At 34.5% G+C, this 25,916-nt stretch overlaps 1 protein-coding gene across 8 annotated transcripts in view; it reads left to right on the plus strand.

Moving 5' to 3' along the window:
* Positions 1-25,916, plus strand: part of DGKB (diacylglycerol kinase beta) — a 370,440-nt gene that overhangs the window by 116,077 nt on the left and 228,447 nt on the right. For 6 of the 8 annotated variants that reach the window (XM_049798232.1, XM_049798231.1, XM_049798230.1 and 3 more), the window contains 6 exons: positions 4,654-4,771; positions 7,551-7,639; positions 7,720-7,836; positions 12,068-12,166; positions 19,956-19,988; positions 23,742-23,858. In XM_049798232.1, coding sequence (XP_049654189.1) covers positions 4,654-4,771; positions 7,551-7,639; positions 7,720-7,836; positions 12,068-12,166; positions 19,956-19,988; positions 23,742-23,858 — 573 coding nt within the window. The remainder of the gene's footprint in view (positions 1-4,653; positions 4,772-7,550; positions 7,640-7,719; positions 7,837-12,067; positions 12,167-19,955; positions 19,989-23,741; positions 23,859-25,916) is intronic. The other 2 variants (XM_049798234.1, XM_049798237.1) reach the window with 1 other exon arrangement.

Here is a 25,916-nt window from a genome sequence, read left to right on the forward strand (position 1 = left end):
GGCAGCAAATATTATACTATTACACTCAAAGAATTTAAAAGTTAACTCTTATTTAACCTTTTTGATTAAATATGGGATGGAATACCCAAGTGTGAATCTACACTTGGGAAATACTGCTTCTTACGTTGTACATTGCATTATTGTCGGCTTACTTTTTGAGCCGAGTACGTGAAAGTGGAACCAAACTGGGGACTGGCAAACATTTGCAAGTCTGGTGTGGGATCTGTTGCACCACAAGGAGTGTATCTCAGGCTGGTCTGAAATGACTGTTTAATACCTAGGCAGTTTTGTAGAGTTGCATTTCTTTCATTCAGCGAGGATTGAAGGCGATCTGGCCTTTTATTGTCCCCAGTGATATTTTTACAAGTCCTGTCTGAAGTCCAGCAGGTGAGTTTTCTAAAAGGCTGAAGTGCCGGTGAGTCATATGCTATTTCCGTATGTACAGAGGGCAAAACCAATCCCCTGCTAGAAGAAGCTGCAGTTTACCCTCTTTGTGCCAGCTCCTTACCAGCTGGGAAGCAGACTCACCCTAAGTGATAACGGGAGCTATTTTACCGGTATCATTTCACGGCGTTGCCAGCAGAGGGGGTAATGTTAATGCTTTGTGAGACTTAGTAGCAGGAGCTGCTAGAAAAGTGCACGTCTCTTTTCTTGACAGTGCTGTCTACTTTTATGCTGTGCTAGCTTTCACTTCTTTGCAGGAAGTTTGTAAATGCCTTTCCTTACTACAGTCCTGCTTTTCGTTTTGCCTATAGGTTGATAAAAGCCCAGAAGAAGTCAGGAGTAACTCTAATCTGTTCTGCGTATAAGGTGTAAAATAAATGATATTTCATGCAGGTGTACAAATTTACCATTAGTTAAAATGTGATTTCTGCAGCATTTCAGTCTCTGCAGATGACAGGTGACTATCAATTTAGGGACAGAGAAACTTTGTAGTGTGGCTAATTATGAAGCTTGTTTAAACAAATTAATTTCCCCTCTTGTGGTTCCTTTTCTATGCTGTCATTTTCTCATGTGCATATCATTGCTTAAGCATTTCTGGGTGATCAGAGTAGTACAGTAGGTGAGTGTGTGGATGAAGGCTGGGGAAGTGTGGGGTTTTTTTTCCTTCTTTCTCCAGCACACACACAAAGTAACTCAGAATTTGGAAGCGAGGAGCTCTCCTGAATAGCATGTCTCTTGAATGAGGTTACGGCCTGTCCAGTTGAACCAGAACAGATCTAGAACCCTCTCTCCGCAAACCAAATCGAACAGAACAAAACCTGATATGAATTCTTTGCTGAGAGCCACTGAAGGAATGTAGGACTTAACTGTATTTGTATTAAGACGAGGTGCTGCATGGTTTAAAGGACACTCTTCTTACCTTCCCACCGACTGAACAATACCCAAAGACATTTTGACTGTCTTCAAGTCATGTAAATATTTTTAAATGCTTGTTACTCTTCTCATAGAAGAGACTGAGCATGCTGGTATTTCAGACACTCCGTAGCTATTGTAAGAGAGGATACTTGCTAGGATGAAAATTTATCAGTGATTTCATTACCTTTTTTTAAGTCACAGAATCTTGAGTTTTGTGCTTGAAACCTTAAGGTCGCTTTGGCTACCTTTATTTACAAATATCTAAAAAGCTCAAGTAAATTAATATTAAACCAAATTATGGATGTGTAGCTAAATTCTGTGACTACATAAAATTTTCTACTAATTCTAAGGCTGGCTCTTTCATGATTGACTTGATGTCAGGTCAGGTCCTTTTGGCAATCAAATCCATGGTAGAAGGGTCAGGGCCATAAGTCAGGAGAACTGTTGTTAACAAAATAAATGTTACTATTGTCATTATGTGATAAAGTCTATGTATGGCATATGGAGGCTTCATTTTCAGCGATGTATAATGAAGTGAGGAAGAGATTTTTACTGTACCTGCCCTGCTTTGAGATCTTCTTAATGACTATTTGTTTTTAAACTCTTTCTCAGGATATGGAAGCAAAATGAGTGAATGTCAGTAAATGCACTGATGTGTGAGAATTGTGGATTTTATTCATACTTAAAGACTTGCATTGAGGGTGCTTTGTTTCACATTATGTCTTTTCTTTTTTTTTTTTTCCTTGGCAGTGTTTTAAAAAGTTATGTGCATGCATAATCATATGCAGCACTTTATTGCTTATTTTTGGCAGTGCACAAGAGCAAAAATTTAATTTGCTATTTTCCAAAAGTGCATTGTGTTTATGTAATGGATTTGCATCAGTTGCAGTCTGTAACACAGTTAAGTGTTTTAATTGGCAGAACACCCACATCAAGACTTGTTTGTTTTTCTGATAAGGAAAATGCCAGCTAAGTTAGTCCATATGTTCTGTTCAAATAAGAAGCAATGTATTCACATGTAATGGCCATTCTTTAAAAAATAAAATTAAAATGAAAAAGTAACACAAAACTAATGTGGAAGATGGGCAAGTTTATACATAATTATTAATTTTTGTTAATTTTCAGAAATAGCAAATATTTTGCTAAGGAAAGCTGGTCAGCTTGCATTTTAAGTGCTTGTGGATTATGACTGTATCTATTGATGACATGGGTAATGTTAAAATGAAAGTGTACACTGGTTATTGTTTTTTCTCAGTAGGATTTACGTGGTCTTTATTGTCTAGTGAATAATTGTCTGCTTTCAGAAGACTTGAAACTCACATACTATATTGTAGTTTAACAATACTTTAAAAATGTATGAAATGTGGTAGTAAGATGGAGAGAAAAATAGAAGTTACAGAGCTCCATTTAATGAAATACATCCTCTTCAGCTGCCAGTCATGAAGGAGCTTGACAGGCTTCTAGTGCTCCACAGCTGCAAAATCTATTTCTGCTTCTTCAGGGGAAATTGGAAAACTTCCACACTCCTTGCCAGCCCGAGAATCCCACATTAGGCATCTGCTCTGCTCTTTTTGCAGAAAGGGGACCCTGACATTGCCCAGCTGTCAGAGATGGCATTTGAACTCCTGCTGATAGTATCAGGGGAACTCCACTTAGGCTGTGATCCCAATATCTCAATAGAGAAAAAATATTCCAGCTGAATTCAGTTCCTTTTGTGTCTAGGTAATTTGTAGGAACTATTCAGAGTGGTGTTCTGGCTAGGACCTGGCTTTGAACCAAGCATTTTTAATTTCTTGGAGTGCTGATTTTCCTTCAGGATTTTTTTTTTTCCCCCACAAGGATAAAGAAGTCTTCATCATCTTTGACTTGTTGTAACAGCTAACTCTTAGAATAGAGCAGTACTGATTTTTAAGGATGTAACTTATGCAGTATATGCTAATATAGGACCAAACTAAATTTTTATTAAAATTTATGTCCACTGACTTACATCCTTACCAGTGAAAACCATCATATTATTGAAGATCTAGTCAGGCATATTGTATATATATATATAGACAAGTAATAGTAGTTTGATGTAAGAAATCAGAAACGGGCTGAGAACCAGCTATTGATGTGGCTTCTGATAACTGGAAGTTGATGTGGCTTCCTTTAGCTATGTGACAATTTCATTTTGGTAATGAAATGACCAAGAAGACTGTAGTGTTTCAGTAATACACAATGAAGAATGCAGCCCATTTCCAGCTGACAGAAAGTAACTGCCTTTGTTCTATTGGATGTTATATTTGGTAAAAAAATAAATAATTTTTTTTAAAAAAGTGTTATTACATTCGGTTGATCTATTTTTTTTAAAATCAAAACCTCTGATGATTGCAAAAAGGAAAAGGTCTGATGGCCACACTTGCCAAGAAACCTGGAATTTACAGAATTAATTTAACATCTGTACCAAGTACACATCATTTTAAAAACCTTCTAACAACAGTGAGGTCTCAGAATGATTCCATGAAGAAGGAAGACGAGAATTACGCAACCAAAAACTTACTTTCATAAATGTAAATGATTTGACAATATTTTAGCTGTATGCATAAATTACACTGGGCCCCTGAGTTGTAAGTGCTGATCAGTTCATCAGTGTATTCATGCAAGATTTGGGTATAGTGCTACAGCTAACTGAAAAACATGGGCTTAAATGTAACGAATTCAATTGTTGGAGAAGAGGTCCAGGATGTAAATCGCCCTTAAATACTTGTTTTTTGATAGACTATCGGCAGTAGATTAACATAAATTAAAGCTGGCAATAGGTATTATTGTGCTGTGGTTAGATTTCCCACTTCACATATATTGATACATGTCCCTAATTCTAAGGGTCGTTAAGAAAATCTTTGTACTTTTAAAAAATTCTTTTTATTGTTCGTTTTGGGGAGTTTTACCTCCTAACCTGCAGCACCTTTATTTTTAGAATTAGTCTAGAAAAAAATTTAGTTAGTTTTAATACTAGTTGTAATTTAATATCAGCCTGGATTTATTGCTAGCATTGTGTTGCAGTGGTGACAGCAGCCTGGTGTTTTCTCTGTATCATCTTTGAAACACATGTATGTCCAGGAGCTTCTGAAGAATTTTTTATTATATAATTGCCTGTGTATTTAGAATGATTATACTGTGATCTGGTACAGAGTATTAAATGAAGTAACAGCTTGTCTTTTACGTTGTTGAGTCAATCTTCAATTTTTATTGGCACTTATATATTTCATTGTTTATTTTATTAAGTGAAATCTGTTTCTTTTATGTCCTGTGCAGAATGTGAAAGATGATGGGCAGCATGTATGGAGACTGAAACACTTTAATAAGCCTGCCTACTGTAATCTTTGTTTGAACATGCTAATCGGAGTCGGCAAGCAAGGTCTCTGCTGTTCTTGTGAGTATAAGCATTTCAGTGTCCATTTGCATACGTGTCTTTTCCTAGAAATACTGTGCTCACTGCATAACAAAGAACTAGCAGCTTCCCAGCCCAAAACCATTGCCAGCACAATGGTGCCTCCCCCTTTGTCTTCTGTGCTTGAGTGCTCAAGGTTCCATTTTTACTTTTGAGGATGTTGGGCTTTCAAAGCTGTTGTTTGAGGAAGTTTTCTGTATTATAATAGCTGTCAGTGTTAGTTCCTTTTGGAGCCTGGCTCTTTTTTTTCTTCTCTTTTCTTTTTTTTTTTCTCTTTTCTCTTAGCAGGTATCATGCTTAAGTTTTAACCTTGTAGTTTTGTTATTCTTCTTTTGTATTAGTTAATAATTATTCATATTCTTTACTGGGTATCGACTAGCATGTAAGTCCCATATTTTTTATTCAAATTTTGCACAGAATTCTTGTGTTGTTAATTGTGAAGGTCAAAATTCCAGTTTCCCAGAAATCAAGTTTCTGTAACACTTCCAAAGTTTTGTATGTTTACTTGGTTTGTAATCATAAATCTCAGTCTTGTCATCCTTTCATATATTAACTAATTATACATTTTAACATAAAGGAACACAGAAAAACTACTGTGTCTCATTTGACCTTCATTAGACTATTAGATGCAGTTACTACAGTTCAATTCCTTGAGTTGTATCTATGTATCTCCTATTAATCTGTGTTTGGCCAGCTCATAACCTCTATCTTGAGAAACCAAATCTTGCCGAAAAATACTTCATCTCTGAATGTTTCAAAAGATGGATGATCCATATCTTTCTTTTGTGGTGTGTTCCAATGATTAATCGTCTTTTTTTAAGACCTATTTTCTGATTTGTATATGTCTGGTAGAAGGTTCCAGTGATTGGTTCATGTTGTGCCCTGCTCCGTTAGATTAATGAGATCTTTAGTACCCACTGTATTCTTCTCATGATGGTATCAAGTACCTTTCTTTGTTCTTCTTTGATAAATTAATCAGTTTCTTAGTGTAACTTACTTTCTACATTTTTGGTATGAACGATAGCCCATCACAGCTGATTAGGACCTTTCTGTCTGTACAATTCTATCGATTTAATTTGAGATTGGTCTGAATGAATTAGGGTTTTGGAATCGACTATTTCTCTCTCCTCTGTGGGCCACAGATCTCTTTAAAATATAATTCAGATGTAAATCCTTCACGTGTGCTTTTTCACATCATATAATTTCATTCACAGTACTATGGAATGAGAAAGATACATTTATTAAAATTCAAACAATTAGAAATTGCATAACTTCAGATTAATAAATGCTGATGACAGTAACTGAAATATATATATAAAATGCTGAACTGACTGTTAGATCTTGAAATGTTACATTCTTTAATATTCTTTTATGTCAGACTGATGTAAACTTACTCCTTGTGAGGAAATATAAGATCTGTGTATGTTTGAAAGAAAATTCTATTGAGCAAATGATGTTGATCATCTTCTTCAGTAGTTATCAGAAATGTGTAGATGAGTTATATAAAGTAAACTGCCCCCAAAAGACCAGCCTTACAAGAGCTGTAATTTTCTTTGCTGCAGTGTACCTCTTTAAAATTTACTTGTTATTGTGCTTGGCATTTATTTGGTGAACAATAGTCCCAGAGATCTGAAGAACATCCACGTGCTCCTTTCAGTTACTTCATGCAGCAAGGGGCATGAGTCTATGTACAAAACTATTCCACTATTTCCTTATCTCACTAAGCTGCTTCTCCAATATATTTTCAAAGCATTGCTATAGATTTCATTATTTGCATTTTAGATTATGTGGGAGGAAAAAAAAAAGGGGGGGTAAACTGCAGGGGGCCTCACCATCCCTCCATGGTCCAATCAACAATGTTACTCCCTGCAGTTTGTCTGATTAATGGCTGCGCCTCCCACTGGGTTTGTGTAATAGGTGCAAGCAAGGTGTTTAGAAGTACTTTGTGCTTAATTGCTCTCGAGGTCAAAAGCAGGAGACATATACCATGCAGGGAGAAATTCATTCCTAGTTTTTAATAGTTGACTCTATTGAATGCAGGTATAAGCTATAGCATTACTTCCTCATCTAGGCACAGTTGTATAGTTGAAGTTAGGAGAGCTTTGCATTGTACCTGTCACTGGTATGTTTTCCAAATGCAGCTAGTGTGATCTTTACAGACCTGGTCAACAATAACAGTTACCTAAAACTGGTGTGGAGGGGTTAGGAAAAAAAAAGCTTCCCAGGAGTTGGTACTTGGGAAGGTAAGAGTTAAAGTTAGGGTGATTGCATGGAATGCATGAAAACAATTGCTATCTGAAAATGCACTAATCAGCCATTTAAGATTTATAAATCAATAGAAGGAACAACATAAATTCATTGGCTTTTATTTTTGTACTTGCCAGCTGCTCTCATGCCTATAGTTTGTAAAATAGAGATTTCTTTCTACTAGCAAATGACACCAAACCATTTGGCAGTCATCAATTTGTCTTTAATATTTTTTTCATTTGCCAATTATTGTGAAAAAAATTAGTGAGCTTTGATTTAATTAAGCATTTCCTGTTATGCAATGATAGTACATTCTTGGATTTCTCACTTGCATAATATTTCCTGTTCTAATTGGCCTTTTGTATTCCATGGAAAAAGCAGTCTAGTTTGATTTTTCATTGACTGATTGGATTGATTATATAGAGATGGCATGCTGGTAACGTTATTTGTTTCATAAAAATGTAGTCAGAAACACCATTGCCTCAACATCTATTAATGTGTTTCTTTTTTTCAGTTTGCAAGTATACAGTCCATGAACGCTGTGTCTCAAGAGCTCCCGCATCTTGCATCAAAACATATGTAAAGTCCAAAAAGAATACTGATGTAAGTTTGGGGTAGCATTAATTGTGTGATGTACCTGTTAATTTAGTAACTCTATGTATATCCACACTTTTCTTTTGCAGGTAATGCACCATTTCTGGGTAGAAGGAAATTGTCCAACAAAATGTGATAAGTGTCACAAAACTGTAAAATGTTACCAAGGCTTGACTGGACTTCACTGTGTTTGGTGTCAGATCACAGTGAGTATACTATAGTAAAACTTTTAAGCACAAGCTAGAGAGACAAAAGTCTGCATATCTTTTCAATAGCCTTAATTCAAAAGGTCTCATTCAGTTTTGTCATCAGGAATGGATAGCATGTGTTTAAGAAACAGTATATGCAGAATATTCATAGGTGTCCTTAACTGTTTCAAGCAAATACGCTTAAAGGTGTACTCTGCTTCAAGACAATATACAAATGGAAATAATATATGTCACTCTAAAGAGCAGAATTCCCAATCTACATTATGGAAAGACTATAAAAGAGTTTTCAGTACCGGGGAAGGTTAAGGTCACTGTGACACTAGGGCAAAATCCTGATTTGTGGTGAACTGACAGGCAAATGAAATTGAGGACATCTGGTAGGATACAGTGATTTCAAGTGTCTGGGAATAATAGCAGAGACATCTTGATAATGTACTAATATGTGCACCAAGTCTAATATATACAACTTTTGTGCGCTCCTTATTCAGCAGGAACCAATAACTGGAACTAATGACATTCAAGGAACACTACCCTTATAAGTGAGATCTTCATGCTACAAGAAGCAATGCCAATATTTCCATTCCTAGCCAGGGCAGGATTTAAATCTAAACGGGGAGAGATTCAGCCTTCTTCTATGGTTTTTGCTTTTTTGCTGATATCATTATTATTATTATTGTTATTGTTATGGAACAGCAGTTGTTTGTTCAGTGTTTTAAATAATAATATGAGACTGAGGCATTAGTGAATGTTTGTTTTCAACATTCAAGTTTGGATGTTTTATGACATATTTTCTTAACACAAGAATACAAAATATGAAACATCATCGAAGAAAATAGGTCCAGGATACTTTCAGTGATAAGTTGTTATGATTACTTAAAACCCAATATTTTAGAAGAAAGCAAATATGTAGTCCAGATTGCTGTCAAAATTTGGATAATTTATGTAGAGAGTAGAACACCCAATCCAAAATTTTCACATGCAGATAATTAAATTTAGGCAATGCCTATCTGTGTTTGGATAGATAAATAAGAGTGTTACGCTCTAGATATAGAAGTGTTTACATCTGTATAATGTGTCTATATCATTCAAGAAATACATATTATGTAAGGCTCCCTCTTAAAGGAAGTTGCAAATTCTGTAGCTCCTCAGAAAAATTATTTTCCTATTGTTTCATGTGAGTCTGGACCAGATTTGTAAAGGCCTTTTACTTCTTGAAGATACATATCAAGATTTAGAGGATTACCATAAGAATGGATATTCACTGAGGAAATACCAAGGAATGATATATCATTGAAATCACTGTGAAGGAAGAGGCTAAATTCTTTTGAAAATATCTTAGGTGCTTGTGTGCATATTTAAATGCTTAAATATCTGTCAAAATTCCAATTTAAAATGGACCTATGTTTTTTGGCAGCCAAAATTAAAAATGTTGGCACTGAGGTTTACAATTTTGCAGTTATCAGATCAGTAATCTAAAGATTTTTATTTTCTGTAAGAATGGTGTTGTATTTTCAAAATAACTTTATTAATATTTTTATTTAATTTTTATATCTTCAGGTGTAAATAAAACATAAGTGAAAAACAAGTATTTTTTGAAGTTTTTAAAATACTGCAAATTATTTTTCAATCTATTAGCTTTTCTTGCAATTCTGTGTAATCTATATATTCTATTGCAATAACTTTCTTTGCTAATAGTAATAACTTTATTACTGAAAAAACAGTGTTTTAAATTTATAACAGATGCATGATTTTTGAATTGAGATTCTAAAGTTATATAGTTATCATCACATCCTTCATACGTTTTCAACTCCTTGTACAACAACTCATTTAAGGCTTGTTGCTGACATTTTTTGTAATATAGGAGGATGCTAGTTATTACACAAATAGTTCTGAGCCTCTTTCCTGCATTTTAAATATCTTTCCTTCTTACAACTTAATAGGGTCACTTCTAATGTCAAATAACTGAATCAAATCCTGAAATTTAGACATGTTCTGCACTAAAAAGGCTTGTTATACTGAGTTCTCAGCCATGCCCACGATTCCCTCTTCCGTATACTCTGTAGTTCTTTACCATGTCTCACGAATGGTTTTTTTCCTCGTTTTCTCTCCAGCAAATATGGTTTTTCCTACTTTGCAGGCATCTGGTTGTGAGGGAGGTAATATTCTACAGGAGCTAGGTTTGGGGTAAGGGAATTTTGGGGAAATGTATTTAAAATATGCTAAAACATTTTTTTGAGAAGAGATGCATATTATTTTATTTCATTGTGTCAAAGTATTATTTTCATTAAAGCTACATATCTTCTACCATTTCTGTTGTCTGCTATGCGCGAATTCTGTTGTCAAAGATCAGCAGAGACTACTAAGAAGATTAAGCTATATTTTTCATAGATAAGTTTGCATGCCACCGAGTAGCAAAACTGCTAATTACAATTGAATGTGTGAAGGTACTTTTATTTGCTGTAACATGGCCTGGTGTGCATTAATTATGGTACAAGTAGCCTTACCACTGAGGCAGAGAATTAGCATGACAAATGATTTAGATTACAGGGCTACCAAAATAACCTCACAATACGGCTTTAACACACAGAGTAAATTGAAACTCGTTAGACTTTTATTTTCTGTTGCTAAGTAACTGCCTGAAAAGGTAACTTTCCAGTATAAATGAATATGGACAAGGCTAATATTAGGTGCTATTCAGTTCAAAATTCAGAAATGTTATGTCAACATTAACTGTACCAGATAACTTTATGAAGACCATATTATCGGTAAAGCTTATATACATCGGCAACTGGTACAATTTTATTGTAATTTTAATAGAGTTCATATTGACATAGTTAAATAATCTAAGGGAAAATGAATCAGTCATTGGAAAAATGTGATTTACAGATGCAGACACTGAACTACAGATTTTGTAACAGCTATCAAACCTGTTGAACTAGTGCTGTGTGCTGCCTATTATACTAGTTAAATCACTTGTTAAATAAGATTTTTATTCAAAGTTTCAGATATTTATTACCCTGATTATTTTTTAATGCAAATATACATATCTTCTCAAAAATAAAATACTCTATGGGAAATATATGTTACCTGAAGAACTTAATGCACAGTTTATTGAATCAATGCAGAAATAGAATCATAGAATCATTTAGGTTGGAGAAGAGCTTTAAGATCATTAAGTCCAAAATAATAAACTTTTACCAAATTTCACAATATGAAGTTGTATTTTATTGTGGCTATCTCTAATAATATTGTGAAGTATACCAATTAAATGTGAATGCTTTGCATAATCCAGACACAAAACTGTGCCTTTGTACTGTGTGGCTGGATATATATGTTGCAATATTGTATTTAGAGACATTTGAACTGAGTTAAATCCTAAAAGAGCAACAAGAACTCTTGATTGCTAATGCAAAATACTCCAATAAATATATCATTATTTGTTTGCATTTTATGTTGATGTCGTATACACATTTTTCCCTTCCACCTTTTTAAGAAGGCAGAAGTAAGCCAACGCTCTTTCAGTCAGCAGACCTGAGGATATTCTTCGTGTGTTTTCAGAGTAGAACTCTTCTCATTGCTTTCAAGAAAACTGCATGAATGCTAAGAATAAAGTAGAAAAGGGAGAGTAATTCAGGGTCCTCAGCAGCGAGTGGAAATCTGAACATTGATTCAGTCAAGAACAAAATTTGCCCAATATAGCTTAAAGCTCTTAAATAGTCCTACGTTATTCTCTTATATTTCATATATATTTTCATAGATATTGCAGCATCACAATTGAATGAGTAGTGATTTTATCAGCTTCAGGTAGGAAAAAGAGTTATACCAATAATGCCAAATGCTGCCCTGAATTACCCCAGATTGCCCACTAGTAGTAGAACAGAAGTTCTTGGCTTAGTGCAAGAAGCTGTCTTCTGAAATGAAGGTTTTGATCACCAATAACACTATGCTGATGTTACTGTACTGCCATGCAATGTTCTCATTTTGTGGGCTGGACCACGTGTGCAATTTCCAAACTGGAAAATACTTCGATCCGCTGTTCCTTGCTTCAATATAAATTCACTGGTTTTGTCAATCCTAAGAGGCTTTCCACTGCAATGTGTTTCATTTTCCTGGTAGTACTTCAGTAAAAATTAGATTAATTGAACTCATGCCATTCTAGGATGCAGGTTTTCTTAGACTGTAGTAGTAAAACGTCCAAGTTGAGTCTTTATTTTCTCTTTTCCCTTAGTTGCATAACAAATGTGCATCACATCTAAAACCTGAATGTGACTGTGGACCTTTGAAGGACCATATTTTACCACCCACATCAATCTGCCCAGTAGTATTGGTAAGTTGTCCATATGTTTATTCAGATGTAATCCTCTATCATAGGTAACAGCTAAAATGATGCTGGGACTGACTGCCAGAGTATCTGTTAAATTCACAGAACTGTGTGAACCTTAACCACAATGGGTAATCCTGGCTGATGAGTTTATAGGCACAAGCATGCTTTATCCTCTGCATATTGCATTTTCTTCATGTGAGAATGAACTTTCTGTAGGGCATATTATAACTGAAGCTGACTCAGGTTTTATCACTTACTCAGACTGTACTTACCAGAAACTGTATAGGCAGAACACTTCTACATTTTACATCTTTTATAGATCCAACTTCCCAGAATAATGAAGTTATTCTTATGGACAGTTTTTGCTTGGGATGCATATTGTATATGTGCAATGCTGAGGTCTCTGGTCTGAGCCGGAGGTTACCTAGAATGATGACACTGGTCTTGCAGTAAGCTATGCATCAACATTATGGTATATTTTATTCAGCAGTCGTGGACAGTAAATTTCTCTGTCCACAAAAACAATAACTCAATTAAATGAAAATAAAAATGCATGCTGTGTGTGGGTTGTATAGAAAAGAGCTGACCAGTTTATCATGAAAAAAGAGCTTCAGAATTAAGTTATGTATTCATATATTAAATTGGATATTTTATGCTGATGAAAGTCATAGCATCATCGTATTCATAACAGAACAGACGTGTGGTCCTCTTTAAATATATTTCATAGTAAGAGTAAGAAATGCTTGAAATTAAGAAAGAATGATTTATTGCTGGGAGGAAAAACAAGAAAATATACCTTCTACTCTTAAAACTGTTTCTGATCGTTAAGAATAATATTCATGCCTATTGTAAATTACTTGTTTTCTTATTAATCCTTTTGGCTGTTTGTTTATAAATCTGCTAAGGGATGGATGCTAGACTTTGGCCCTCTACTTGAGTAAACTGGGACTATTCCATTGCTGTCAATGAAGGTAAAGCAATGGAAAGCTGGATTTAATATTTATGAAATATTTTTTAATATTTTTGAAAAGTCATAAGAGTAGTTTTTTAGTTTGTCTGTAATAGTGTTTTGATATTACCTGGACAAGTTCTGAGTAATAATTGTAAAATATTATTTTAAGTTTGTTGGATGATTACGTTCTGCATTACATTATTTAATTTTCAGGATTTTAGGTCATACTTTAAGAGTTAACGTGTAGGAATTATGATTTTGTTGGATTGTTGGATTGGACTGTTTTCGAGCTTTTGTTATTTATTTTTTGCCATTCTTATAAACTGAATAAAGCCTCAGTGTGAAATTTCATCTTCAATTATATTTGCATAACTCCATTTTCTTTTCAGTAGAGGAAGAGGAACAGAGGAGTTATGATTTTCATTCCACAATGGGAGTTTAGTTAAGTTGTTTAGAGGATATATAAAACCACTCTAGAGTCAAATCACCCTTGAATAGGTTTGTTTTTATCTGCAAATTTTGAAGGCATAAGCAGAAGTAAATATGTTTTCCTGTATCAGAATCATGTTTCAGTATTATATACTAATAATGTAACATAAAACATGTATTCCAGCACAATGTATATTGTTAGTAACTGAAAATATATTTTACTGTGCTTTAATGGGAACCTTATAATTTTGTAGTATATTTGTTCATCTAGTACTTTCTTCTAAAGATGCATTAAATTCCTGAGTATACTTACGTTACGAGTAATACATCAGTGACCTAGCTAATAGGAATTCCTCCTAAAAACAATTGATTACACTGTACGTATTATTTATGTTAATAATTTTTAATTAGTTTCTCCCATTTCCTGTTACAGGGATTCCTTTTGAGAAACATAATAATTCAGTGTATGTGAAACCAGCTCTCTCAGTAATGACAGCAAAAACAGTTAATAAATCCATGTCAAAATTGTCTAAAGATACAATAGTAAGTGTGTCTGTTAATGGAAATGATGCGTACATACATATCAAACCTGATATACGTGACAGTGGAAGGGTGTTTCTCCTAGGACACACGCTTAGCTTCAGTGATCAGCTGAGCAATAATACTCCTGCAGTGCTACAAATATGTGGAAGGTAAAGAAAAGCAGATAACCACAATGCTTTCTGTACCAGGTTTATCCTTGTGTATTTTGAGGTATCAGTGAAGAAAGTATGTTCTTCTCCCATAGAATAAGTTATAGGAGTTATGGGAAAACAGCAAGTTGAAAAATCTTGTATCTTTGATCTCCCAAAAGTTTTGGCCCTCCCTTCCATCTGTAACTTTCGAAGTTCAGACTTCTTCCGGAAAACTGTCAGAGTTCATCTCAGACCAAGATGCCTTCTTATAAGTTTTCCTTCAAGATACAGGCTAAATCCCTTCTCATTTTTTCTCTTTTGCAGAACTAAGGACATTCATATTTTTACCTTTCTCATCCAGCATGTTTCATTTCTTCAGTTCTTGTGAAGTCCAGCTTCGACTCTTTCTGCAGAGATAAAGGGATTTTTTTCATAAATTGCATGTCAAAGCACCATGTATTATACCAGAGCTACTAAACTGGTCTCTCAGCTGGTATTTGTTGTTCGGTTCCATATCCTCTCAGTTTTTCCATTTCCTAGGTATCCATTGATGTCCAAAATCACTGCTGCAACGGTGAAGAATAAACAGACAAACTACCCTTCCTGATTGTAATATCACAAAGGGTGACATTTCTCTTCCCCCTAAACATAGCCATCTCAGCTCAGGTGACTCTTCTAAATCACTCATTCAGGGTGTCTTTTGACGCAAGAGAGATTCCTCTAACATATAGTGACTGTCAGGATCCTCTCATACAGTCCCTTCTCTTAAAGGCTGGAAAGAGAACCTAAATGCCTGGTCATCTGCAAGTTAGATAGCTGGTCTAAGTTAAATAAGAGGGCTCCCATCTTCAAAACTGCACAAAATGGAACTTGCCCAATATTATTCTTAAATATGATTAGCTACATTATCATCTGAAAAAGAAACCATGGGGAAACTCATGCAGTTGACACTGTATGTATCATGAAAGAATCACATATCTGTCTAGAATCATTGCCATATAAAGATTTTTCATATCTTACTGCAATACTTGTAAATGTTTTAGTAAAATGTAGTCTGTCAACTTTAAAACTAGTCCTTTTTACTTTTCCGTTTACCATATATAAGGCTTGTTGTATGGTGAAGTTTTTTGTTCAAGTTAAATGAGTTTTGTTATAAACTGTGTGTGCAGATCTCAAGTGATAGTCTTTTAATAGATGTCAGATACGCTTTAATGTTACTCTCTTTTATTTCAGTAACGTTTTAATTAATTCATACTGATTGAATAAATGTACATTGAGACTTGTTTCCTAATGAGGGCACATTTAGAGGAAAGGTTTTGCATCATTCTGATATCCTGTGGGTAATTATATTCTAATTATATGGTGGGGGAAAAAAGTCTATAACTCAGTGCTGATATTGTTCATTGGACCCAATTAATTACATGCACATAATGAAAGTTCATGATAAGGTTGACTGGCAGTGAGTTTAAAAATCTTTAACTCAATTGAATCCTAGCCTACCAAGACTACAGAATTAGATCATAACCAGGTTAAAAAATGGGTATTGGAATGAGATGAGTGAGTAGCGAAGAAAAAAAGATTGGTCTTTCCTTATGATACAGCTTCTCTCCTGCTGCCCCCTTTAAAAGGCAGAAAGGGAAGAATGCTAACATACATTTTGGCTTCTTCGTTTCATGCCTTCCTTTACTTTGCTCTGTTTATTGATGAACACATGGGATGTTCTAATTTGTATTTATGTTTCTAGAAAAGTAATTAGATTTTTCTATTTCCCACCAAAATAGATACAGGCTTGGGTAATGACAAATCAACCAGTAAAAGCCTGCTATTTAATAAATACATATTTATTTCATAACGTATGATGATTTTGATTCTCCTGTTGTTTATGTGAGTTTTACAATGAATTATTTTTTACTTAATTTCTAACATTGGTTTTGAAAACTATAATTAAAACTGTTAATCATGGAATAAAAAGAAAATTATGGAATAAATTGTAAAACATAAGGTACCCTGATTACAGTGTGAGCATTACTATATGGCAGTTATCACTGTCTCCATAGTAACCAGTTTATTTCAAAGGGGGAGGGCCTGGTTTAATATTGAAGACAAGAAGTGAAAGAAATAAAATTTAAAATTGGATACATTTCCTTGTGTTCAATTGTCAACTTCATTGTTCAGCATTCTGGGACAAATTGGTCATCATGATAAAAAGTTTGGAACAACTCACTTTTTGTTTCTTTTCTGTTATGAATGAATTTGGCTTTTTTTTTTTTTTTTTTTTTTTTTGTCCAGTGAAGATGCTTATAGCTTTTTAGGATAAAATAATTTAAGCATAAATTCTATTTATATAAATACAGAACATACATATATATAATTTGGTGCATATAAAATATGTACAGAAATTTTATACATCAGAGCAAATTTGTTTATATACACCTAATATAAAATAGCATCATAAGTTCAATTCACTTGACCTCTTATTTTAAAGTATAAATGGATATGTATTTTGGTGGAGGAAGCAGATGTATCTGATTGGGGTTTGGGTTGGTTTGGCATTTTATTGCACAAGAACATAGATGTTCAAAAATATTCAGTTTATAACTAGTTCTATTTAGGCATGTAAAACAATATACACAGCAGATTACAAATGTTTTAGCTAAGAAATGTGCCTTGTGCAACTAAACAATATATGTTATGATCTGTAGCTTCAAACTTTTGTGTAAATACAGCAAGTATGTTGAGGTGCTGGCAAAATACAGAATTAAAGTTAAAAATATTGCACAAGAATTTTCTTTGACTATCAGTATTTAGAGAGACTAGATAGAATAGTTAATGGTTGTGTTATAATTGCAACATAGTTCAATAGATATTTTTCCCATGTCTGATAATATGTGTTACTAATACTGTTTTCCTGTGTGGTAGGTAAATGTTACTCACATAGGAAAGCAGAGATGTAGAGAGAGAAAAAGGGAATTAGCGGTTGCTGGTTGAAGAATGAGCTTTCTTAATCCCTTTTCCAGTTTTTAATCCTAAAACGATTCTTCTGTTTTATTATAGTAGAGATCAGTTTTAACTCAGTTGAATCCAAGCTCAACATGGGGCGCAGAAAAGCAGTGCAGTGTGTAAGCATCTTTATGAGCAACTCAATCCTTTGAAGTTGAATACTAGCCTTATTCTGAGTTTCTGAACAAAGATACTACAAAAAAACAGTTATTTGTAGATATATGCTTCTATGGAGGGGGAAATTTAAATCTGGTTGTTGAATATTAAGTAATGACATAGCAATTGAAACAGATTTAAAAACTAAACAAAACACTTTTTTCCTTTTCAATTGCGTATCGTATTGCAGATTCAGTTCTCTGAGAATCTAAACAGACTTGAAATATAATGGTGTGCTTATCTACACTAAGAGCTTTTTCATTTCTTTGAAGTCAGAAGGAAATTAATAATTGCCCTGGAGGAAAATGTATCTTCCTAACTAATTATCTGTTCGACAAACACAGTTCAATGTTAAAATAATAAGATGCTGATAAACTGAAATGGCAGCCATTCAGTCATTTTAAGTTATATCTAGCTGCCTGCCCAAAACTCATCACTACTGTCAGTCCCTCAGTTTATTCCTTACATCCTCTCCCATTGGAGTTTAACATGTTTTTATTTTCAAAATAATTTTCCAACTCTTTTGTCTTTCTTGGACGGTGTATATAATTGCCTGCTATAGCCCAAGTTAATTTTAGGTTGCAAATTAAATTAAAAGTCTTGGGCCCTACTGTTGTTGCATGATGATGATGATGCATACATTGAATGGGTGCAAGATGTAAGGCAAGTTATCTTCAGCCAACTAAATGAACTAAGGCTGACATGCTAAATGAGAAATACTTGATTGTGATTTTGATGTGTAATTCTTTATCTTACGGGTGACAAAATACCTCCTTCTGATTGACATAATGTGATTGATTTTTTTTTCCTTAGCTGCAAACGTTTCTATCAAGGCAGCTCTCGGATAAATTAGAAGCCTTCCCTTTCCTTTATAGTATGGGCATGTGCAGCTCACTGGACAGTATTTTTGCTGGTGAATTGGTTACTAAACTTGTCCACAGGATGACTTTTAGCTTCAGGCCTTGGATGTAGAGCTGGGTATTGTGTTACAGCTCTATGAGCTTTCAAGGCAGCATGACGTGGTGTCTTAAAATTGGCCTTTCTGATTAGTATGTACACAGGTTTAGAGCTGGAAATATGAAGATAATTTTATAAAGTGAATTTTTAAAATATTTTAGCACATCTAAATCATAGTTAGTTGGATGTGATATCTAATAAATATTACAGATAGATTGCTCCCCGGGGTTTTGTGGTAATGGTGGTGGGGTTTTTGCAGTGTTCTGGGTGTCTGAATCTTTGATTCTCTTTGGTTATTCTGTAACTATGGACAGAAATTGCATGGAATAGAATTTTTTTAAGCAGGGTCTTGAATACCACATAGGTTTACAAAATGACAGTCTAGGAGTACCTATACTAATATTTCATTGCATATTAAAGTACAGTTTTAGCATCCCTTGGGGATTCCCATGTCATTAAACAAAATAGCTCTAAGGAACCACAAAACAACCTTCCTCCAAGTTCCTTAAAAAAACCCCAAAGCATCAGTTTGATATTCAAGTCACATATTTAAACTTCCATGGCCTTCATCCTGCAAACATTTGACGATACCTTTACATGGTATTCCATGCATGCCATCTGCTCTTCTATGACCAAATTCCCCAGATCAATATCTTTCAAGTTGAAGTCTCAGAGTTCTAAAATAAGATTTTATTTTTTTTTAAAATAACTGTTTCTGTTTATGCATACTAAAGTAGAATTTCCCTCTTTATGCACCCCATCCCCAAGTTGGTTTTTAGGGTATATGCCTCATCTGAAGGCATATAAAGAAGTAATTATTATACAGAAGTAATCTCAAATTTTCAGTAGTTACTTGACAGACTGTGTAATGGTATTAACCATTCAGTAATGGCCTTACAATCCTATTTAATGTATAAATAAATAATTGTTTAATATATAAAATAAATTCTTTTAAGTAATCTTAGCTGTGTATGAAATAATCCAGAAAAACAGATTTGCACCTATTGATTAAGAGACAAGGTGAGAAAAAGCAATTTTTGCTGCATTGACACTGGATTCTGTGTCAGCAGTTAAAATATAAAAAGGTAACTATTTAGTAAGCCATTAGTTACTATTAATCTGTTTTCTTATAACAGCTATGATAGAGTATGATATTTCTAAATCTTAGGGTTTTGTGTACAGACTGTACCTCTCTATAAAGAAACAGTGGAAATACTTTTTGAGGATGAATGTTGTATAGCTTGTCAATTGTAGTAGAAGAAAGCTTTTTAAATAAGATTCCTCACTTTGGATGAGGATTCAAAGACTTGGAAGATAAAATAGAAAGAATACTGCCCAGGTACCAAGTATCTCTTTTTACTATTTGAAAGAATAAAGTCCTCAGGTTTTCTAATATTTTTAGCTGGTGCTAAAATGATCTCACAGATACTTCCAAGAATATAAATTTTATAATATGACAGCCAGAACATTGGGAGAGTACGCTTGTGCAAATGTGTAAAAAAGCACCTTGTACATTTGTTGTTAAGTAGAACTGCCGCAAGGTAGTGTTCCTCATAACCACTCTTTCCATGCCCCTTGCCATCCCTGTTCGGTGTTGCAGCCTAACATTCTCTTTTTCCAACAGACGCTACCCACTTTAGGAGGTTTGCTCCCCGAGGTGCGTAACGGGAGGCATCCATGTACGCACGAGTACTAACAGATCATGATATTGTACATTCCTTTTGTTATAAAGTGCATTTTGGGGCTGAACTAAAAATCGAGACATGATATTCTGTGTTATCATTTGAAAGGCCCTGTCTTATTTATCAATTCTTTTTTCTTATTTGGATGAATAAGGAATAGATACAATTGAGTAGTTCTTATCTGACAGTGATCTCTCTGGAGCAATACTGAACAGTAGAAGCTCCAGTTGATGGATATTGACTTCAAAGTGGGAGTTCAAAGGGAGAAAAGAAGGCTTGGGAGGTGTAAAAATGGGTCGAAAAATTTTATGTTGTGGTAAGTACTATTTTGAAAGGTATGTGCTCTGGCACATACCAAAAGAACAGAAAAACTCGATTCTTTGAGCCGTCAAAATGTACAATAGCTTTTAAAATGCTGTATTCAGTATCTCTATCATCCTCATGCATGTCCACTAAACAAAATGGTTCACAGATACATTAATCATTTTGTATGCTTTGATTAACAAGATATTAAATACAGCACAACTGTTGTAGAAACATTTCTTACCTTGAAAAATAAATGTTTGCATTTTGTAAAACCATTTATTCAATGCATGTCAAATTTGTCTTAACATTGCTAGAATTTGTAGGCTATTATCCACAGACGATTTTATTAAACTGTTATTATCTCATTAAGAAATGACTCTGTTAAGTTCCTGACACTCCTGGATAGCTTAGTTATGTTATAGTACAGTTCCTGAAAGAATGTTATTCAAACAGTTATGTAGAACTGGATTAGAAAGCCAGCTTTCTGTTTCATATATAAAACAAAGTATCTATGCAAGAATATATATAAGAGGTTTTTTTAATGAAATGGTAAATCTTTTTGTGTTCCATTAGTAGATTTATTCCTAGAATTAAGATACACATTATTATATTATTTCACACAAACTGTAAGTCAGGTCCCCACTAGTATAGCACATATGTAAAAATTATAGGATATATAAAACTAGGAAATCTCCTATCAGCTTCTTCAGAAATATTTCAGAGAGGATTATTGGTACATGTGGTGACATGTATTGTGGTATCATGCGTATAAGATGGGTGATACAAAATTATTTATACTTCAAAAATCATCATTGAAGGAAGCAAACCTTCAATGACAATGAGGTCAGGTATCCATATTTGATTTTTTTTAATAGCACTCTAGACAATTCTGTATCATGAATATACTTTACATTGTATGAGGTGTATGGCTTAATCTTGTGTAGTGACTGCTTACGAGAAGCTGTCTTTGTCTGTGAGTCAAGCAATTGTTTTGCTTATGGGACAGGTAATATAAATTGGAGAAGGAATGTTGCTAATGCAGCGGTCATAGGGCCAAGGCCAGCTGAGGGTATTTGCTGTCTGTATCATGCTGGAACAAAAAAAACAATATCCAAAACTTTGCTTGAGGCAATTGTTACTGCATTTTGCTTGTGAGTGATTGCTAACATCAGGTTTGGGCACTGTGGTAAGCATCCTTTTCATAAAGACAGTTCCCAGCAGTGTGTAAATACTTTTCCTCTAAGTAATAGCATGATATATGCAAGAGGATTTTTAGTGCCACACTTTGTAAGTAGGTCTCTTTTGAACAGTGTTTTTTTAAGCCCTCTAAATGGATGTACTCAGTGTGCTGGATCTGTTCCTTTCTGTTACCTTTTTCTTTGAACTATCACAAATACGTTGTTTAGCTTAACGTTTTCCTAGACTTTTAAAAATTTGCTCTCCATCTCTGATTTTTGTTAGAAATAAGGTTTTTTTTACTAGCTGTGTGTCTGCATTACTGACATCTGATTTGATTTTTGAAGATGTTGCAATATCCAAGAGCCAGATTTGGCCATAATATAAAATCCTGTTTAACATGGTATGCTTACTTCTTATGAAATGTAGTGACTTTTAAGGGTAGTTATTCACAAAGTTGTTTAAAACCCCAAAGCTGCTTACATATGTAATGAAGTGCAAAGCTTCTTTCATGCTGAAGTTTCTTACTATCCTTGGCACTAACCGATACCATTCTGCTGTGATGTTTCATGTTAGTTCACAAATGTTATCTTGTTTGGGTGCCTCATTGTAGTTCTAGTTTCTAAAAAATTGTCAAATAAATAAGTGCTGAGTCGGTGATTTCTTAGGCAGTGATATGGACAGTGTTTGTGTTTTGAAGGTTAGGGCTGAGATTAGTAGCTCTAATTGCTTTTACTGTTTTCTGTTCAAAGCAGTGATATTGTAGTCTAGACTCTTGGACCTCCTCTTGAACTGATTAAGTTATTCAAAGCATCCAAGAGCTCAGTTAACTAACCTCTTGGGAATCTCATGGCATATGGGAAATAGTATAGGCTCCCCTGTTTCTTTGCTGTGGTATAGGTTTATCGGCACTTTTATAGAAAATGTGATTGGATTGCCACAGTTTCCCAAAGCACTTGGCTACCCAAAGCAGCCTGGAATGACTTGGACCACTATTTTCGTCAGGATTCGACTAAGGCTGTGTCAGTGTGCAAATTTAAGAAAACTAAAGATGAAATAAAAACAGTGGTGGTCCACGTCTGTGTTAGAGGGCACTGTATGAAACTGGGAGTTATTCCCTTCCTGCCAGAGCATCTGTCAATGATTCTTACCAGTCTAAACTGCTGCAGAAAGAGTGGCATGGATTAATTGCTAGTGCAATCCCTAAGGCTTTATCAGAGGTAGCACAGAGATGGATTTGGCCTGGTGTGGAACTTAAATTGTAACATTTAATGAACTGCTTACTGAGGGCAGTTGCAGGGGGTGCAACAGTTTTCCTTCATGCTCCTTGCTAGTGCAGCAGCTTTGTGCCAGCCCATTCCCCTGACTAGTTTAAAACCACCTTGTACCTGCGAAGTGAGGAAAGTGACTGAGGTGCAGTTGGGACTGGGGACACTGATTCTATCTGATAAACATCTGCTGTCTTAATTTGTAGTGTGTTTTTGGACAACCTAAAAGGACATGCTGGGTGCAGTTTATAAATAGGATAAATGAGATGCAAAGAGCAAGGACTTTTTTTTTTTTTTTTTTTCCATTCAGAGTTTTCTGGAATGACCTGACAACAGTTGAAAATATGATTACAGCAACATCCTTCTGAGCTTTTCTCTTTCAAATAACCGTCTGATTGTGCTGTGTAGCAGCAGCAAAATTCACCAATGGCTTAGAAGCTGATGTAGATTCTGGTTTCTTTCTGATACAAAATACATATTTTATAAAAGGCCACTCAGCCAATTGATTATGGTACATTTAGAATAGGTAAATTTTGCCAAAGTGGTAAAGTACTCTTGAAGCATCCAACCCTTGCTAACATTTAGGATGAAATTTTGATAAATTACTGATTTCTTATCAGTGTGCTTATTAAACAATCAAGTATATTGTATGATTGGCTCTCAATTTTCAGAATGCCATTCTGGCAATGTCAGATTATCTTTTCACATCTTTGCATTAATTTGTGTTGTGACTGCACACTTTTCATCCATCTATTGCCTAGTCATTATGAAATGATCAGGCACGTAGATAGATGTTATGTGAAGTGGCCAGACACTGTGTAATAACTTGACTGAGAACTCATTTTCATTAAAGCAGAATCTGACATTACTCTGTAGTCAAAAAACAACTTTGTGGAGGCACAGTCTCAGTTACAGTTGTATAGCATTATATAATGTGTGAAAATGTTCCATTTTCTCCTTTTCTCTTCTTTTTTCAAGGAAAGACAGGCAACAGTGAAAAAAGAAAAGGGTTGCCTCCAGCAAATGAACAAACTGGGAGAACGGAACAAGATGCAAAGAGCAAATTCTGTCACCGTAGATGGACAAGGTCTTCAGGTGTGATTATTGTTATTTTAATTTAAGGAGACACTTGTAGGTATGAAGACAACGATAGAGTGAGCAATCTTCAAAGTGAAATATTTCCTATACATTCACCCTTCTAATATTTCACTTTTACATATTTCAAAATACAATAGGTAAATTCTTCCATCTGTACAGGAATCCTGGGGTGCAAATGTGCTTCTCATAGGACTGGTGGGCCTTTAAAGGAGAGGGAAAACTAGCTCTAATACACTTGTATTGTAGGGTGAAGCTGAGCTCGATTGTTTTAGTATCTGCCACATAGCATTGTGTGAATTTACATTATAAGTCTGAGTGTGTATATTGATAACTGCTCATTATTCTCGTTTGGACCTCTTAATTAATAGGTGGATAGAGTAAACTTAAAGGATATTATTTGTCCAGGTATTTCCAAGTAGGGTATTTGGCAAATCAAAATTAAGAGTGGAGAGGAGCAAGGTGGTTTCAGTAATAGCGATACCTAGAATAAAAATGGAAGTTTTTTCTATGTGAAAGAAAAACTTATGTGTATGATAAGCTAATGTTATTTTAGGGAGATTATTTAGAGGCATGCCAGAAGTTCTGCCCTAACTGCTTGACTTCTTTCCCTTGAGATATGAGTAGTTTTGAGTAAAATCAATGTTCACATATATGATGATGGTGCTTTATTTCATCAGGAGACTTTGAGTCACTTGTCTAATAACTTTGTGGAGATTGCCTTTAAATCATGGTAGATGAAGGCTTGAAAACGTTCACCAATTTAGTCTAAATCTTCAGTTGCATTGTTTATTATATGGAAATATCTACGTTATCTAGAAAAGTAATTTGGAAAAAACCTGTAAGAAATTAATTAAGAGACCTTATTTTGGAATTGAGTGGAATACAAACTGGTTATTAGGGGGTTTTGATGGTCCTAAACCTTTTACTTGTAATTAAATGGTTAAGTTATGAACTAAAAGATATAAAATAGAAATAAGTTAATCACCTAGCTTTTGTTGAGAAAAGTATCAAGACTAAACCTTCCTTCCATCAGACAGCAGTGAGCAGATAACTTAGTGGCAGTGGAGATCTGCACGACTTAAAGACAATTAATCATAGTTAAGCACATTCATCTTACTTCTTTCTAGCTAACCAGCATAATGATCAGGATTATTATTTCTAATTAGAGGAAGTAATAGATCATGTATAACCTTAGGATGAGTCTCATTAATTAACCTGCGTCCTAAGGGATTTCAGTAGGTAGTCCATCTCTGTCACAATGAGCACCGTTGGTTTACACTTAGCTTACAGGAACAAACATCATGGGAATTGGCTAAATAACTAAAATTGATTACAACAGTAGATAAAAATTAAATATATGACAAACTTCACTATATCCTGCAATTTGATATATGTTTCAACATACAGCACTTTACTATAACAACATACAGCACTTTACTGTAACAACATACTGTGCCAGAATGTGTTACTGGGTAGGTTTTATGCTAGGTTTAATTCCACCAAGTTTGCTGGAGTTTTTTATTATTTGTTGTATATATCGGAACAGATTTGGGTCCATTGTTTGTGAAGTTATGGATGGAGTTGACACACTAGTGCCTAACACGTCCTACTGGAAGAAAAGTGCTTTTAGATGCCTGTAGGTTTATAAGCCTGTGTCAATAGGATGCCTGTAAGACTCCTTAGCTATCTCGGGTTCTGCCTTAAATAACATTTTACAGAATCTTCAGATGAAAAGATTTTGCTATTTCAGGAATTATGAATAAGGATTTGCAGCAAGAGCTTTCAATGTATCATTTTGAAACAGAGACAGTCTAAGCTTCATCTCTGAAGTTGTTAGTGCCTGACTTTGGAGATGTTGACTTTGAACTCTTAATATGCTTTTAAACATTCTGGAATATATATGTGTCTAAAAGTGATAATTTTAAATATGAATAGTCTAGCTTTATGGTTGAAAAACAGATAATAGAGAGTGATCATCTGATGTAATTTTTTTATGTTCTTCACGTCTGTGGAGCAAAGGCAGTGAACATGCACATCTTACAGTATCTGAAAATG

Source organism: Accipiter gentilis, chromosome 4 (assembly GCF_929443795.1).
Source record: "Accipiter gentilis chromosome 4, bAccGen1.1, whole genome shotgun sequence".
In the NCBI taxonomy this organism is placed as follows: Eukaryota; Metazoa; Chordata; class Aves; order Accipitriformes; family Accipitridae; genus Astur; species Astur gentilis.